Source organism: Onychostoma macrolepis, chromosome 18 (assembly GCF_012432095.1).
Source record: "Onychostoma macrolepis isolate SWU-2019 chromosome 18, ASM1243209v1, whole genome shotgun sequence".
NCBI lineage: Eukaryota > Metazoa > Chordata > Actinopteri > Cypriniformes > Cyprinidae > Onychostoma > Onychostoma macrolepis.
In genome coordinates, this window is record NC_081172.1 from 3,253,977 (window position 1) to 3,272,012 (window position 18,036).

The 18,036-nt window shown below is 35.4% G+C and overlaps 1 protein-coding gene across 6 annotated transcripts in view; it reads right to left on the reverse strand.

Annotated features, from left to right (window-relative positions):
* Positions 1-8,688: 8,688 nt before the first annotated feature.
* The window catches only part of fam168a (family with sequence similarity 168 member A), a 61,844-nt gene continuing 52,496 nt past the window's right edge, over positions 8,689-18,036 (reverse strand). For 4 of the 6 annotated variants that reach the window (XM_058750869.1, XM_058750865.1, XM_058750868.1 and 1 more), the window contains 5 exons: positions 17,352-17,494; positions 16,189-16,363; positions 16,064-16,093; positions 12,746-12,876; positions 8,689-12,660 (listed from right to left, as the gene is read on the reverse strand). In XM_058750869.1, coding sequence (XP_058606852.1) covers positions 12,764-12,876; positions 16,064-16,093; positions 16,189-16,363; positions 17,352-17,494 — 461 coding nt within the window. In that variant the 3' untranslated portion in view covers positions 8,689-12,660; positions 12,746-12,763. The remainder of the gene's footprint in view (positions 12,661-12,745; positions 12,877-16,063; positions 16,094-16,188; positions 16,364-17,351; positions 17,495-18,036) is intronic. The other 2 variants (XM_058750870.1, XM_058750867.1) reach the window with 1 other exon arrangement.

Consider the following 18,036-nt stretch of genomic DNA (forward strand, 5'->3'; position numbering starts at 1 on the left):
GACTTTCGTAAGTGTTTTTTTTTCTCTCAGTGTTTTTGCTTTGGAAATTGTATGTGTAGATTTCTGTAGATACATGTATTCATTCTATAAATAGTTCATTCTAGAAATTCATTCTATAAATAGTCTATAATTTGGCACATTAAGACACATTGCGTAGCCTATTTATTATCTCACAGAAAGTTGGTGGACAAACATAGTTCAGTGTCATAATATTTCAAATTACCTCGCAGTTATAACGGCTCATACACCACTGTGTTTGAATAGCATATGCTGAGCATAATCTTCCGTTGATATCAACAAACAACTGTCAATCAACACGTTTTTCTTTTGTACATGATTTTGGCCTGCAGGCAGTTGTCTGCTGTTTACACCAAAAAAGGTTTAACCAAAGTTTCCCAGCTGTTCAGCAGCTGACTAATATTAAAAGACATGCTGCAAACTGATTTTATGTGATCCATGCAAACTCCTCATATTTTTGCACATTTGTAATGGTGAAGAACAAGTTAAAGCAGGCACATGCGCAGGCACATCAAAAGTAGATTAAATAGTCCACCTTGATATTTACATTATTTTTTAATCAAAACAAACTGAGAAATTCTTTTCACACACATTATGTTGCTCCAAAAGTATGAAAATAAAAACTTGGCAACTTCAGACAGACCTCTTAAAACTTGGCATAAGACCGAAAGAGGTTCTGTTGTTTATGAAAATGCTTTGCTTTCATTTCCAGTGAATAAGAGCAAATATTCAACAGAAGCTGCATCATTTAGCGTCAAATTTATTTTTGCCTAATGGATCCAGTAATGCTCAGTTAAACTGGAAGAGGTTTTGTAAACATGCAGATTCAAGTGAACAAGTTCAATAAAATGCAATGATACTAATCTTGAAATATAATAGCTGATAATATGTTATACTCTTAAAATAAAGGTGTTTTCGCAGCAATGCCATAGAAAAAAAAAACATTTTTGGTTCTCCAAAGGACCTTTCAGTGTACAGTTCAATGAAAAATAAAACATTTTCTTAGTCTGAAGAACAATTTAACAATTCTAAAGGACCCTTTTCGACTATACACTCTTAAAATACTTGGTGTTTTTAAAATGGAATCTTGGAATCGATGGAATCTTTCTATTCCACAAATAACACTTTGTAGTGGAAAAAGGTTCTTTAGATTAAAAGAATGTTCTTTAAACCAAAAAAAAGTTATTTTAGGAACTGAGAACTGAAAGTTCTTTGTGGAATTCAAAAATGGTTATTTTATGGCATCTCTGCCAAAACCAATTTTTTAAAAAACCTTTTTAAGTGTAACGAATCTTTCGTTTCCATGGAAGTTAAAGGTTCTTCATGGAACCATAGATTCCAATTGAAAACCTATATTTTTAAGAACATTTGAGGAATCTAGGTAAAAAAAACAAACATAATTATTGGTGATAAGACCATTATTTCCTCTATTTTGTACAGGTGAATGCAAATCTGGGCTCATTTTCATTACTTTTTCTTTTTTTTTTTTCTCCATGTTTGTCATAGTAGTGAGTAAGGAAAATAAAAGAATGGGAACGGGATTGGGAAATGCATCACATCGCCTACACTGAACGTGTCGGAGCATGTGCATTAACGGCTCATGTTCCAGCCATGTTGAGTGGGATGCAGAATTTCAGGTTCTTCATAACATCAGACCTAATTAAGCGCCTGTTAAGATCTAACAGACATTTCCGTCCAGGGCAGGGCTGGATTATGGGCCCCGGGGCTCTTGAAATGCCTCCAAAACCTCAATCTGTGTGGTTTGAGAGCTCCAAAGGAAGCATATGGCAAATGGTTGAAACCATCTCTATCTGATGTCCGGTGTTGGGTATGTGATCATGATCCCCAGCTGACGACAGAGAATGCCTGTATGATTCTGCACACATGTACTAATGCTAATTAATTAGGTTAATTGGATTGCCGGGAGCATGCAGCTGGGATGACTGGGGTGATTAGGGCGGGAAATGGACACGCGCAACACAAATGACCATTACCTCCTTTCTAAATTTACCCAGAAATGACCTCTAATGGCTTTTTTGGGACAGATTCAATAATATTATTACTCCTCTAAAATTTCACTGAAAAACAACAAGGGGGGAAAATAAACAGAGCTCTCAGGCAATTATAACATGCTATATTTGTTTGAACAAGTCATATTGGTGATTCACTATATTCTTAATAAAGTTATCTTTCTGCCTGATTAAACTTTTTCACTAGACATTTTCAGAAAAAAAGGCATGATATATGATTTCCTTTGTCTAAAATTCCATCTCTAAACTGCTGGTTAAAAGTTAACAAGAATGACAGATGTTAACCCTGTCGCTATACTGAACAAATACATTTAATCATGACTGTGAAGTTGATCAACTGTGACACTGTGGTTACATAAAAATTTGACTTTTTTTTTTTCTTTTTAAATATGCACTTAAGCATTAAAGTGGTTTGCAGACAGATTGACATATTCAATTAAATTCAAGTTTATTTGTATAGTGCTTTTTACGATACAAATCGTTGCAAAGCAGCTTTACAGGAAATTAAGCTTCTACAATATATTTACTTATGTATATTTAATATTCTCAGGTGTTTAGTCATCTCAGATCATTTAAGGGTTGGATCCAGACTGAAAGCAGAAACAGAGAAACAAATAGAGACATAATTGGCGTTGCTGCTGTTCCATCCAAGCAAAATTGATTTGTTCATCCCAAGCTAAAGAAGAATAATGTGCGTTTGATCAGATATAACTGCAGTACAAGATTGTAAGATGCATTATGTGAATGCTTGGCTAAAGAGATGTGTCTTTAATCTAGATTTAAACAGAGAGAGTGTGTCTGAACCCCGAACGTTATCAGGAAGGCTATTCCAGAGTTTGGGAGCCAAATGTGAAAAAGCTCTACCTCCTTTAGTGGACTTTACTATCCTAGGTACTACCAAAAGTCCAGAGTTTTGCGACCTTAGGGAGCAGGTTGGATTGTAGCGTGGTAGAAGACTAGTTACACTGTAAAAAGTGATAAGTTGACTTAACTTAACAAAAATTGAGGAAACCCGTTGCCTTAAAATTATTAAGTAAATAATAATTACAAAAATAAAAAGTTAAGTGAACTTGACAATTCACTTAACTTATGTTTTAAATAATATTATTTACTTGATAATTTTAAGGCAACGGGTTTCCTCAATTTTTGTTAAGTTAAGTCAACTAAACCATTTAGGGCCTTATAGGCAAGTAATAATATTTTGTAACTGATACGGAACTTAATAGGTAGCCAGTGCGGAGACTGTAAAATTGGGGTAATATGATCATATTTTCTTGACCCTGTAAGGACTCTATCTGCTGCATTTTGGACTATCTGTAGCTTGTTTACTGAAGATGCAGGACAACCACCTAACAGTGCATTACAATAGTCCAGTCTAGAGGTCATGAATGCATGAACTAGCTTTTCTGCATCGGAAACAGGTAACATGTTTCGTAGCTGGGCAATGTTTCTAAGATGGAAGAATGCTGTTTTTGTAACATTGGAAATATGATTTTCAAAAGACAAATTGCTGTCTAATATAACACCCAGATTTTTGACTGTAGAGGAAGTAACAGTACATCCCTTTAGTTGCAAATTGTAATCCAAGAGATTCTGTGTACTGTTTTTTGGTCCAATAAGTAATATCTCTTAGTAATAGAATAGAAGTAATAGAAAATTATTGGTCATGCAATCTTTTACATTTTTAATACACTCTGTTAACTTAGATAATTTAGAAGTTTCATCTGGTCTTGTTGAGATATATAGTTGAGTATCATCAGCATAACAATGGAAACTAACCCCGTATCTTCTAATAATATTACCAAGGGGCAACATGTATATCGAAAATAGCAGAGAACCTAGGACAGATCCTTGTGGTACTCCATACTTTACTGGTGATAATTGAGATGACTCCCCGTTTAAATAAACAAAGTGGTAGCGATCTGACAGGTAGGATCTAAACCATCTTAAAGCCTGCCCTTGAATACCCATATAGCTTTGTAATTGATCTATGAGTATGTCATGATCTAGAGCAGGGATGGGCAACTTCGGTCCTGGAGTGCCACTGTCCTGCAGAATTTAGCTCCAACCCTAATCAAACACACCTGCCTGTAGCTTTCTAGTGATCTTGAAGACCTTGATTAGCTGGTTCGGGTGAGTTTGATTAGGGTTGGAGCTCAACTCTGCAGGACAGTGGCCCTCCAGGACCGAAGTTGCCCATCCCTGATCCATAGTGTCGAACGCAGCACTAAGATCAAGTAAAACTAGCAATGAGATGCAGCCTTGGTCTGACGCAAGAAGCAAGTCATTTGTAATTTTAACAAGTGCAATTTCTGTGCTGTGATAGGGCCTGAAACCTGACTGAAATTCTTCACAGAATTCTTGCAAGAAGGAGCACAATTGAGCAGACACAAATTTTTCAAAAATTTTAGACATAAACGGAAGATTTGAAATGGGTCTGTAATTTGCCAGTTCACTAGTTGTGGTTACTTATTTCATATATCTATAGACCCCACTGTTGCTTTTTAACACATAATGTTCTTGACAGTTAAGAATTACAACTGAATAAAGATAAACTATTAAGCATTAAGAAATACTGAAGCAAAACCATTTCCCCAAACTGACTGAATTAAATTCAATATTATAATCTTGTCTTTCTCACTGTGAATAATGAATGGCACTATTACTTTTTGGCATGCGTAAATGTTTCTTATGAAAAGGTTGCAGGTAGTAGTCTGTGAACTATACAAATCTGTAGATGTTACTTCTACTCCTGGTCTCCGCTGCCACTGAAAGTCTCTAGGAATGTCGGAAACATGACTCCACGTGCTGGAACGAGTATATCCACTGTTTCCAAATGAAGAAGAAAAAATTACCTGCTGACACTTGAACAGCTTGAAGAGATTCATTCACATTTCTGGGTTTGTTGCAAAACAATGTCTGGTGTCTGCTTCTAAAATATGAGTAAAGTGAAATGATTAAAGATTTAAAGGGATAGTTCACACAAAAATGAAAAATCATGCCATTAATTACTCACCCTGATGTTGTCCCAAACCTGTAAGACCTTTGTTCATCTTTGGAACACAAATGAATATATTTTTGATGAAATCTGAGAGCTCTCTGACCAGACAGCAATGCAAATGTTCCCAGACCCAGAAACGTAGCAAGGACATCAGCAAAACTGTCCACCCTCCAGGACCAAAGTTGCCCATCCCTGATCCATAGTGTCGAACGCAGCACTAAGATCAAGTAAAACTAGCAATGAGATGCAGCCTTGGTCTGACGCAAGAAGCAAGTCATTTGTAATTTTAACAAGTGCAATTTCTGTGCTGTGATGGGGCCTGAAACCTGACTGAAATTCTTCACAGAATTCTTGCAAGAAGGAGCACAATTGAGCAGACACAAATTTTTCAAAAATTTTAGACATAAACGGAAGATTTGAAATGGGTCTGTAATTTGCCAGTTCACTAGTTGTGGTTACTTATTTCATATATCTATAGACCCCACTGTTGCTTTTTAACACATAATGTTCTTGACAGTTAAGAATTACAACTGAATAAAGATAAACTATTAAGCATTAAGAAATACTGAAGCAAAATCATTTCCCCAAACTGACTGAATTAAATTCAATATTATAATCTTGTCTTTCTCAGACCCAGAAACGTATCAAGGACATCAGCAAAACAGTCTATGTGTTCTCTTGATAATGGTGGAAGATTTAGGAGAAGAATTGTTGAATAAAGTTATTTTTGTGTTCTTTGCACACAAAAAATATTCTCGTTGCTTCGTAAAATTACAGTTGAACCATTGATGTCACATGAACTATTTTAATGATGTCCTTACTATGTTTCTGGGCTTGGGAACATTTCATTTGCGTTGCTGCAGGGTCTGAGAGCTCTCAGATTTCATCAAGAATATCTTAATATATGTTCCGAAAATGAAGGTCTAACAGGTTTGGAATTAATGACAGATTTTTCATTTTTGGGTGAAGTATCCCATTAAGAATTATTGAAGTTATTTTTGTTGACAGCAGCTGTTCAGCTTTTCAGACTAATGGTTTAATCTAAATCATTTTACAAGTTATTCAAAACTGGTTTGCTGGTGGAAAACACTTTCTTCCAATTGTTTTATTTATTTATTTTCGGGATTCTTTGATGAATAGAAAGTTCAAAAGAACAGCATTTATCTGAAATAGAAAGCTTTCATAAGATTATATGTTCCCGTTCAAAAGTTTGGGGTCAGTAAGATTTTTATTTTTTAAAGAAATTAAAAACTTTTATTGAGGAAGAATGCATTAAATCGATCAAAAGTGTCAGTAAAGACATTTAAATTAGGGGTGTCTATTTCAGCAAAACAATTATATTTCAGCTGTATGTATATATATATATATATATATATATACACATTTAGTCATTTAGCAGACAGTTTTATCCAAAGCGACTTACAAATGAGGACAATGGAAGCAATCAAAATCAACAAAAGAGCAATGATACGCAAGTGCTATAACAAGTCTCAATTAGCTTAACGCAGTACACGTAGCAAATTGTTTTTTTAAATTATATAATAAATAAAAAGAAAACTGATAAAATAGAAAAAGAATAGAGCAAGCTAGTGTTAGAGGTCTTTTTTGCTTTTGTTAATTGTATAATAAATAAAAAGAAAACAAATAGATAGAATAAAAAAAGATTAGAGAAGCTAGTGTTAGTTTAGTTTTTTTTTTTTTGGTTTTGTAGGCAAACATTAATGCTTTGAATTTTATGTGAGCAGCTATTGGTAGTGCAAATTGATAAACAGAGGTATATATATATATATATACTGTATACACACACACACACAGAAATATATCAGACATATTTAAATATTATAAGTTTTATTACTATAATATATAATACTGCTATGCTATACTATACAGGTGCTGGTCATATAATCAGAATATCATCAAAAAGTTGATTTATTTGACTAATTCCATTCAAAAAGTGAAACTTGTATATTATATTCATTCATTACACACAGACTGATATATTTCAAATGTTTATTTATTTTAATTTTGATGATTAGAGCTTACAGCTCATATCAGTATCTCAAAATATTAGAATATTACTTAAGACCAATACAAAGAAAGGATTTTTAGAAATCTTGGCCAACTGAAAAGTATGAAAATGAAAAGTATGAGCATGTACAGCACTCAATACTTAGTTGGGGCTCCTTTTGGCTGAATTACTGCAGCAATGCGGCGTGGCATGGAGTCGATCAGTCTGTGGCACTGCTCAGGTGTTATGAGAGCCCAGGTTGCTCTGATAGTGGCCTTCAGCTCATCTGCATTGTTGGGTCTGGTGTCTCTCATCTTCCTCAGATTCTCTCAGATTCTCTATGGGGTTCAGGTCAGGCGAGTTTGCTGGCCAATCAAGCACAGTAACACTATGGTCATTGAACCAGCTTTTGGTACCTTTGGCAGTGTGGGCAGGTGCCAAGTCCTGCTGGAAAATGAAATCAGCATCTCCATAAAGCTTGTCAACAGAAGGAAGCATGAAGTGCTCTAAAATCTCCTGGTAGATGGCTGCGTTGACTGTGGACTTCAGAAAACACAGTGGACCAACACCAGCAGATGACATGGCAGCCCAAATCATCACTGACTGTGGAAACTTCACACTGGACTTCAAGCAACATGGATTCTGTGCCTCCACTCTTCCTTCAGACTCTGGGACCTTGATTTCCAAATGAAATGTAAAATTTACTTTCATCTGAAAAGAGGACTTTGGACCACTGAGCAACAGTCCAGTTCTTTTCTCCACAGCCCAGGTAAGATGCTTCTGACGTTGTCTCTGGTTCAGAAGTGGCTTGGTAGCCCTTTTCCTGAAGACGTCTGAGCGTGGTGACTCTTGATGCACTGACTCCAGCTTCAGTTCTTTCCTTGTGAAGCTCTCACAAGTGTTTGAATCGGCTTTGCTTGACTGTATTCTCAAGCTTGCGGTCATCCCTGTTGCTTGTGCACCTTTTCCTACCCAAATTCTTCCTTCCAGTCAACTTTGCATTTAATATGCTTTGATACAGCACTCTGTAAACAGCCACACCTTTCAGTAATGACCCTCTGTGACTTACCCTCTTTGTGGAGGGTGTCAATGTTCGTCTTCTGGATCATTGCCAAGTCAGCAGTCTTCCCCATTATTGTGGTTTCAAATAACAAGAGATACCCAGAATTTGTACTGTAGGGATGGTCATTTATTCAAACTCAAATGTAAATATTCTAATATTTTGAGATACTGATTTTTGACTTTCATGAGCTGTAAGCTCTAATCATCAAAATTAAAAGAAATAAACATTTGAAATATATCAGTCTGTGTGTAATGAATGAATATAATATACAAGTTTCACTTTTTGAATGGAATTAGTGAAATAAATCAACTTTTTGATGATATTCTAATTATATGACCAGCACCTGTATGTCATACATAGTTTTTTTTAGACCCTTATACATACCTTGCAGTAAATAGAAGCCTCTTCCCATTATTTAGGGTTTAACAGTTATTTATGGCTAAATCTTTCTTTTAATAATAATTCAACCATTTGACATTAAATTTAATTGACAAGACGAAAAAAAACCATCAATTCATCATCAGAATTATACATCATCAGTGTGTGGCAGGAACACAAAAAACAACAGTTTTTTTTTTTGGAAAGATTTTAATAGTTATTGAATGTTCTACATCTTACAGTAAATATTATACAATTACAAACTTGGCTTAATTATGTCACAAAGATCACTAACTGATCTTCAAAAACAAAACAAAACAATAAAAAAACCCAAAATAATAAAAACAGTTTTACACTTCATTTCACAAGCCTGATGTGGGTCTCCTTGCTCAAACGGTGGAACGGCACGGTCTGGACCGCACTGGCGAAAACGTGCTCGGACCTGCCAGAACCTCGCAGGAACGAGATCTCCATGCTGCCAGAACCACGCAGTAGTGCGTCATACATACTATGGGGCAAGGGCTCTTGAACACTCACTGAAGGGAGATAAATTCTGGAAGACTTTCCCCTTTTTGCTTTACATTTAGAATGCAAACAACAAAGTCTTATTCTCCATACGGGTCAAACACAAATAGCTGTTTTCCTAAACAGTAGCGTGAAATAGCAACCCCTCGTTTGTTTGCGTCAAAGCCTATGGTACATATCACAGGTTTTCAGCAAGAGCATGAAAGCAGTGCCACAATTACTTTAGAAATACCTTTACATACTTGTGACGTGACACTGACTTCACTAGAGCTAATAACCCGCTGCATGCATCACGGGCGCTAGTAAACAATCCTTTGATCGATGCCCCGTAACCAAAGAACAGAACAGTGCATGGGTTTGCAATAGCAACATCAAAACGATCCAAACAGAAAAAAAAAACAGGAAACCAAAGCCTCTTCCACACCACGACCCGGAAAAGACCACCTGATTTCACACGGAAAATGGATCCGTTTAGTTTAAAATGGGAGACACGCATCGAAAACCCTCACTGGATTAATGTGTGGCGAGCAGGAAAACATCGGAGAATTGATTCAACTGTTTAGGATTAAAGGAATAATTCATCCAAAAATTGAAGTTCTGTTATCATTTTGACTTTTTTTTTTTTCTCACAATGTTTCATTTTTGGATGATCTGTCCCTTTAAATTCATGATGATGACCCTGCATTAAAATGTCCTTCAACATATTTGCTCATATCTAATTTTTAACCGTAGCTGCAGAATCGCTGACCTCTATCCTCCTTGAAAAGAAAAGAAAAGAAAAGAAAAGAAGAAGAAGAGAAAGACAGATTGGGGAAATGCATGTAGAGGAAGAGGAAACCCTTTGAAGACTTGTGCTCTGAAATGCCTCTCAACCACATGGACTGTATCACTCCACTCCAGATCAACTGTAAAGATCTCCTATTTAAGAAAAATGAACATCAATCATTAATTAAAACTTTAAATAACACTTACGTAAAAAGCGCCTAAATTACATGTCAGAGTGGATGGTAACGTCCTCTATTTCGGAATCAAAACCCTTTATTCATTTTGCAGTGTAACTCTAGTCCTAGAGTTCAGAGTGTCATATGTCGACTACAGTGATTAAATGCATCAATCAAGTCTTGTGATGCAAACTTATGCAAAGACAGAAAATATAGTTCACTGCTTGATATAATACTGTATAAGACCAGAAAAGTAAAGAGTAGGGCAGAGAGCGCAGGAAAATGTCATCATGTGTCATCAAAACAGAGACAAGAGTATGTGAACATGCTGTGAATTACAAGATTCTCATTCAATAATCAACAAATGAGCTGGTTTGACTGATTTTTGCATTGCTTATTGATGACACCATGTGAATAAAATTCCATCGTTAGACAAATATTACATATACCAAAGGTCTTTTGACTCGCTTTTGCCAAACAGCAGGAAAACGATTATACTGCAATGAAGTTACAGTCATTTTCAGATGAATCTCATGGAACCTGTCAAGAACATATATATAAATAATAATTATTTTTTTTGCATAAAGAAAATGAAGCCTATTTTAGATTTTTTAAATTATTATTATTATTATTTTCATGACAATTTCCTCTTGGAATTTAGATAAATTATCCATGAATCATGGTAATATTTGTTGTACTGGCTTTGTTGATGTAAAAAAAAAAAAAAAAAAAAAAATACAATATTGCAGAGATTCTAAAAAGAACCGCTATTTAGAGTAATACAAATAACCATTAAAAAAACTACAGGATGTTTTACAGTAATGAGAATTTGTGGAAAAATTATTCAGAAAAAAAAAAGCAAAAAAAGAGGCTTCACTTAATTCATGTGATTTATATATATATATATATATATATACACATACACATAAACATATTCCATGTGATTCATGACTCATTCTGCGCTCTCACTCTCTCCCTGTACTTTAACGAAAAATACCAAAGGGAATGTGCTGTAATGTAAATGTATTATTAAAAGCAATCCATAAGCTGCAATTCAACATGATGCAACCATGCTTCGCAAGGGCATAGTTTCCATCTGATTACACTATACTGCATTCACCCGCATGACACATGCATTACTAGACGTTATGACTTTCACATAAGATCAGAGAATCGCTTCTTCCCACTTTTGAGTGTACTATATATCGCAATAGTGGTCGCTTAGCCAACAAAACAACGAAAAGAGTGATACTGTTCTGTACTGACAATAATATTACTTCCAGAGACATTACCAAGACTAATGGTTTGCAGAGTAAATGCTTGATTTTCTTAATTACATCATTAAATATGAGAGTGTACCGTATAATTGGTTATTAAGTTACGTCTATTTGTCAATGTGCAATGCTTCGGTATGATAAGATTTCATAGAATACTTGATATGTCACTTCAGAGTACACTATTCATGGATACAGGCGAGGCCTTGGGATAGGAAATCAAAATTCTCTCTTTATCTCTCTAAAAATGCTGTAAATTACAATTAAAAGCCATTCAAGCAGGCCGTTCGTATTATTGCATTGAACAACTCCGTTCCTACGCCTAAAATCTGTGCAACTACGGGCCTAAAGGCCCAAGGATTCACAGAGGACCAGGGGTCAGACCCACTCTAGACCCGGAGCTGATTGGAAATGATTTTTTTATTTATTTTTTTGCTTTTAGTGCTATCTACGATGCCGCAAAGTCCCTTTGAATTGGATGCGATCCTAATCGTTCCGTCAGAGTAGCGTCCGTCCTGTCTGGCCTCAAAGTTGGCACACGTTTCGATGCCCATGGGACGACATCGCACACAGAGGCTCCAGCTAAGTGCCACTGATACATTTTTTTCCCTCAATATTCACCGTGAGCGCATGCCGCAAGAGCACCCATGCGCGCACATTTTTATAAATCGCATATACACGTTATAGTTTCAAAGCTTACGCTATCCTGACACATAAGCTAATAAAGTAACCGGCTCACTCAAACGTTCTCTATTTAGTGAATAACTAAGATTACTGTATGTACTCGATATCCTAATGAAGGTTAAACCACGTTTGCACTGCCCTACTAATGATATATTCCTTACAAATCTACATGAACAGCTACAAGCTGGAAGACACCCTTGTTATCGATGACAGAACGAAATGAGGGAGAAATGAAATTTCCTTGAACGATTCCCAAGCGCTTTGGGAAGGCTGAAATGAAACTCTGCTGTAAATAAATAAAAGAAAACGAACCCTGTGCTAATATCTAAAGGTTATCAAATTTGGCAGCATAAGTGGATGATTATGATCCGAGTGGTGCTGATATTGCGTTGGTACATTCCTACACACCAGCGTTTATACTGAACACAAAGACGGGCCGTGATTGGTCGAAATCATTCTGGAGTTCTTATAGAATAACTATGGAATAATGAAGAATTAAAATAACCTAATGCAAGAACATCATCCCAAAAAAATGAGAAAAAAAAAAAAAAAAAATCAAAAATCAAAATTAAATAAAAAGATAAAAAAGCAGCTTTTACAAAAACACGTAAGAATGCATAAAGTGACCCTTGCACTTTTTTCTCTTTTTGTTCTTGCAAACAGACGTGGCGCCTCACTGTTGAGCACAGAGCGCCGATGTAAGACTTGAGTAGTTGCATACAATGTTTGACTCCAGATCTGTGAAGGAGAGAGAGAAAACGAGAAGAAGTCAGCGATCACTCTGCGCTGGGTGAACAAATGAGTCGTGTGGGCGGGAACTTACATGATTGGCAGGTGGGCTCTACCAGTGAGGTGGCACGTAGCTGTACCCAGGTGTTCCTTGGGGTCGGTACGTTGGCACGGTGACGGGGTGTCCTCCGATCTGAGTGTGCTGAGGGGTGGTCAGCAGCGTTCCTGTTGAGAGAGATTCAAGGGTCATTTTTTCAATCAAAATCCACTATTATACAAAACACATGAAAGTTCTGGAACGGACATAAGAATTATACTGTGCTGCTTTACTGCTGAACTAAGACAGTCTATGTATGCCAGTAGATGTAATTTTTAATAAATCTAATTAATAAAGTAAAAACTTTTACAATATTAATACATTTAAATAACTTTTATAAATGATACAAATTTTATTTTATATAAAATATTCATTTTATTAAAAACACATTTTTCTAATATACAATTAAAATGTAATTTCTATAAATTCTATATGTATTTATATTTAACCAAAAATGCAATCAAATATATGCATGCTTGTATTTATATTTATTAGGGCTGTCAGTCCATTAAAATGTTTAATCTAATTAATTACATGGTGCGGTGATTAATTAATCTAACTAAATTTGGCTGTGAAGATACTTACAAAAGATTATTTAAAGCTATTATTGTTCTAAATGAGAAAGTATCAAGTTGACATTACAAATAGTAGCTTTAGAAAGAAATATTTTACTTGATTGAACATAACATTTATTACACATAATTGTTTAGGCTATAACAGCCTAACATAAACTATAGAACAAAAGAAGATAATTTAAGAAACATGTCAGTATTTTTTGTTCATGCAGTGAAAGTCATTGGTAACCAAAACAGCTTTGTTAGCAACAGTCTTCAAAATACCTTCTTTTATGTTCCACAAAAGAAAGTAAGTCATTCAGGTTTGAAACGACATAAGGGTAAATGATGACAGATTAATTTTTTTTTTTTTGGTGAATTATCCCGTTAATGTTTTTATTATTTAATTATTTCTTTAATAAATAAAATGATACTCTAAATAAGTAACTAAAACTGCCAGCAAAATGTCTTTATGAGTCATTCATTCATTCGATTCGTTCAAACAGCTGATTCATTCAGGAATTAAGTAAACGGATCTCTCTTTGTATCATTGGTTCACAAGATTCGTTCAAAACAAGGATTCATTCAGAAACTAAACACCGCTATGTTTTTCACAGATGCACAACAGTTCTGCAGTGGCTTTATAGGTAATATTTTCGTTGGCAAATTGAGCAAAAACACCTAATATTGTTTAAAATATAACACAATATTAACTTCTTATTTACTGAACTATTGTATAAAATCACACTTAAACTTGTGCCGTTCGTGACAAAAACAGCACTCGTGTGATATCGCTCTCGCTGCTCCTGTGATATCGCTTATCATTAATTAGACAAAAACTCAAACAGTGGCATTTTTTGCCACAGTATCTTGAATTTTAGGGCATAACTGCATTTATGGAGTTGTTGCCCTGCATCATATTTGTCAACAGTCAACTGAATGAAATGTCAGATGACGTACAGGTCTGGGGGCGGGGCCAGTGCATTAACTGCGTTAAAATATTTTAATTGCGTTATTTTTTCATAACCAATTAATTAAGTTAATGTGTTAAATTCACAGTCCTAATATTTATATATGCATATATTAGAGCCCTGCATGGGCTTCAAATTTAGGCCCTAGCCCGGCCCTGGCCTGAGATGCTCAGGCCCTAGCCCAGCCCATGTCTGACAGCTCATCAGAATTACCGGCCCGAGTCCAACCCGAGCCCGTCTTTTTTTTTCTATTAAAATAGATCAGTTTTTTATGTAATGGCAAAGTGATTATATTTCATTTAGTTTTTTTATTAAGTTAAAAAGAGCAGTTTTTGTTCGTCATAAGTTTTTGTTTTTTAAAGTAACGACCAAGCGGCCAGCGGCATACAGTAAGCTGATCATAGTCTATGTTTGATCAATTTAGCCTTCTCAAATCATCATGACCTGCTTAAAATAAAATCTACAGATATAAAACAGTTCAAGCATATAACAATATTTAAACGTTAAACCTAGATAAATGTGCTCTGCGGCTGTATCCAATAGTTTGTGCGGAGAGTGGAAGCTAAAGCGCGCTTTTCAGGACGCCAGTGCCATCATTTGCATTATTTTCAATGGATCCGCCGTCATTTTTCCCTCATAAAGGTAAGAGTAATACATCATTCGGAACTGTAAAGGGTCTACTTTTATTTGTGTGCACTCACAATATCAACAAAACGTTGTGCTTTTATAAAATAAAAAAACAAACAAACATGATGCGCTTTCTGCTGTCTCGTCTTGAACAGGAGTGCTTCACAAAAATGAACCGAAACTCAGCGAGTACATGCCTCACAGACATGATAAATATCTATAGAAAGTTTTATTACTTAATGAAATAAAAAATAAAATAAATAAAAACTCTTTCATTATAATCATAATCATAATCCGTAAAGATGCATTTCTCTCTAAAGGCGCGTCTAATGAGGAGACAGCGAGTCAGGATCAGCAACAGTTTATTAGTAAATAATTGAAATCGCTCCTTACTATTTCCCCCGGACACATTTATGGTAATTACTTTTGCTGGGGCTTTGCGGCAAGCTTTAGCCTATTGCATGCATTTGAACGCAGATCTCTTCAGCTGTGCTGATGGCACGCATGCTGCTGCGGGACACTAAATACAATCGAGCCCCTTGACAGCTGCGGTAGCATGGTCTCATGTTGTTTCCACCAGCGTGGCAATTTTTTTTCATCACTAATTGATGGATGTCTAAAATAAAAAATAAGGAGAAGCCTAAAACAGGCCCGAAGCCCAGCCCGGCCCGCGTCTGAACTATGACGTGAAAATTGGTCCGAAGTCCGGCCCTAGAGGCGTAAAAAGTCAGGGCCCATCGGACCCGGGCTGAAATGCAGGGATCTAGTATATACTTGTGCACACACAATTATATATAGTATTTTATTGTGATTTGTTACACGTAATAAATCTAATTAATAAATTCAAACATTTATTATATAAATGTTATATAAATGTAGTATATTTTTCATTCTAAAATTCCCCAAAATATATTAAACATAGACATATATTTATATTTAATAAAAAATACACCTTAATACTGAACTAAAACAGTTTTAAAGAGATGACAGCAGTTGCATTGAAATAAATCTAGTTAATAAACTAAAAGTGTATTAAAAACAGTTATTATATGAATTGTAAAACTTATTTTAGTATATTTTTATTATAAAATAAAAACTATTTTTTATTTTAAAACTATGTATGTATATATGTATATATATATATATATATATAAGATACCTACCATTGAAGTAGAAGAGTCGCATATCAGTAGCTGTATTTTTAATACACATTCAAGCATACATTAATTTGACATTTTTAAATATAATTTCTTAGCTTCAACAATATTCTCATTTTTGAGCGTCTCACCAGCAGACATGGCCATCGTTGTTCCGGCCACCATGCCCATGGCCATGCCGTTGGAGCGGGGCGCGGGTACAGGAGCGGGGTAGATGGCGGAGGGGATGCTGTTGGGCTGGACCACGGTGGTGTGGTGGATTACATGAGGCTGGGCGGCGTACACTGGCTGCGTGTAATAAGCACCCTGAGAACAAGACCAACTCAAATTACTAAAGACCGGTGACGGGGAGCTGAAAGGCTGAAGGTTCAAAACCTGTAAGGGATGATTCACTGTGTTGTGATGCTGGGTGTTATGGGAACAAATCCCAATAGTCCTGGTTGTGTGGCAAATAAAGTCTAAGTTGACTACAAAACATCAAGTAACCAAAATGACTCTAGTGATGGTTTTAAATCCTAAACCACATTACTTTAGCATTTACTACAGTCAGATTAGTATATCAGTGTTGATGCAGTACCACAGTAAGCTATTACAAAACATTTTTGGTCATTCAAATGAAGCTGAAATAAAATATAAATATTAGATGAAAAACCTAAACTAAGTGAAAATTAGAAATAAGATGAAATAAACTTGACTTACTAAAACTAAAATAAATGAAAAATAAAAATAAATATTTAAAACAAAAATAAAAACTACTACAGAAATATAAAAAAATTACTAAAACTAAAATTAAAACTAATTCAATATATTAAAGCATACTATGAATAATACTAAAATAACACTTTACTAAATGACTAGCATATTTATTACACTCAAAAGTATTTTTTTGATACTCAAACAGTCCATTTGACTTCTTTAATGCGAATTATTTGGGTAAAACAATATTCTATAAGGAAAAAATTGATTATTTTATTAACTAGGAATCGATTTCACTGTTATTTGAATCATTGTTTGATATTACTCCTGTCATCTTTATTGCACAAATGCATTAGCTATTAGCAAGATTTTACAATGCTTGCATATGGTTTGACCTAGATGATGTCATTTCAGGTCAAGAAAATTAATATATTCTGAAAGAACATGACAAAACAACACTTTTTCCTGATGAATAATGCAGAATAAGATTAGAAGAGTCAACTTTGATTACTCTCCTAGTTAAAACGCAACAAAACATTAAGCTAATCATGGACTGTGGTGTAATTCCAGTTTGTTCCGGGTCAGATTAGGGTCTTACCTGAGCATAGAGGTTCTGCTGGGGATAGGCACTTCTAATTGGGTACATGGCCGTTGGGTAGGGGTTAGGAGATGGGGAATAGGGCGGAGGGGCTCCGTTGGTCTGAGTAGGGGGCACTTTATAAGGCGTTCCTGCAGTATATCCTGAAATACAGAATGAGACAGAGAGAGAGTGTCAGGTCAAGCAGGCATATGCCAAATAACAATCGAATGAACACATATGTATAAAAAAATGTTTTTGGTTTTTTTTTTACACTCGTCCATGTCTCTGGTTGGATTTCCAAAATCTCCATGTCGCACCCTTCTGGTGAGCAACAGTAAACCACACTAGAGTTGTAAGGAGAGAGTGCGCTGCAATTCTACAAGTGTGCCACATATGAAGTGCAAACACACACACACACCCTTTCAAGTCAGAAATATCACATATTGAACAAGCAAACACACACTGACAAACTTTTTCTTTTCTACACACACCATCTGACTTTTATTGGAGGATTGTTGACAACAAAGTTGTAAAAACTGCACATGAATGTCACATCAGCTGCAGAAATGGGAAGAATACATTGCATGAGGCGTTATTAGTTACACAACACACCAACATATTCCCTACATACCGAAGAAATGCTGTCAGGCATTTCTACACGTTTAACCGACCACTGATGCAACACACCGGATTCAACTCTCTT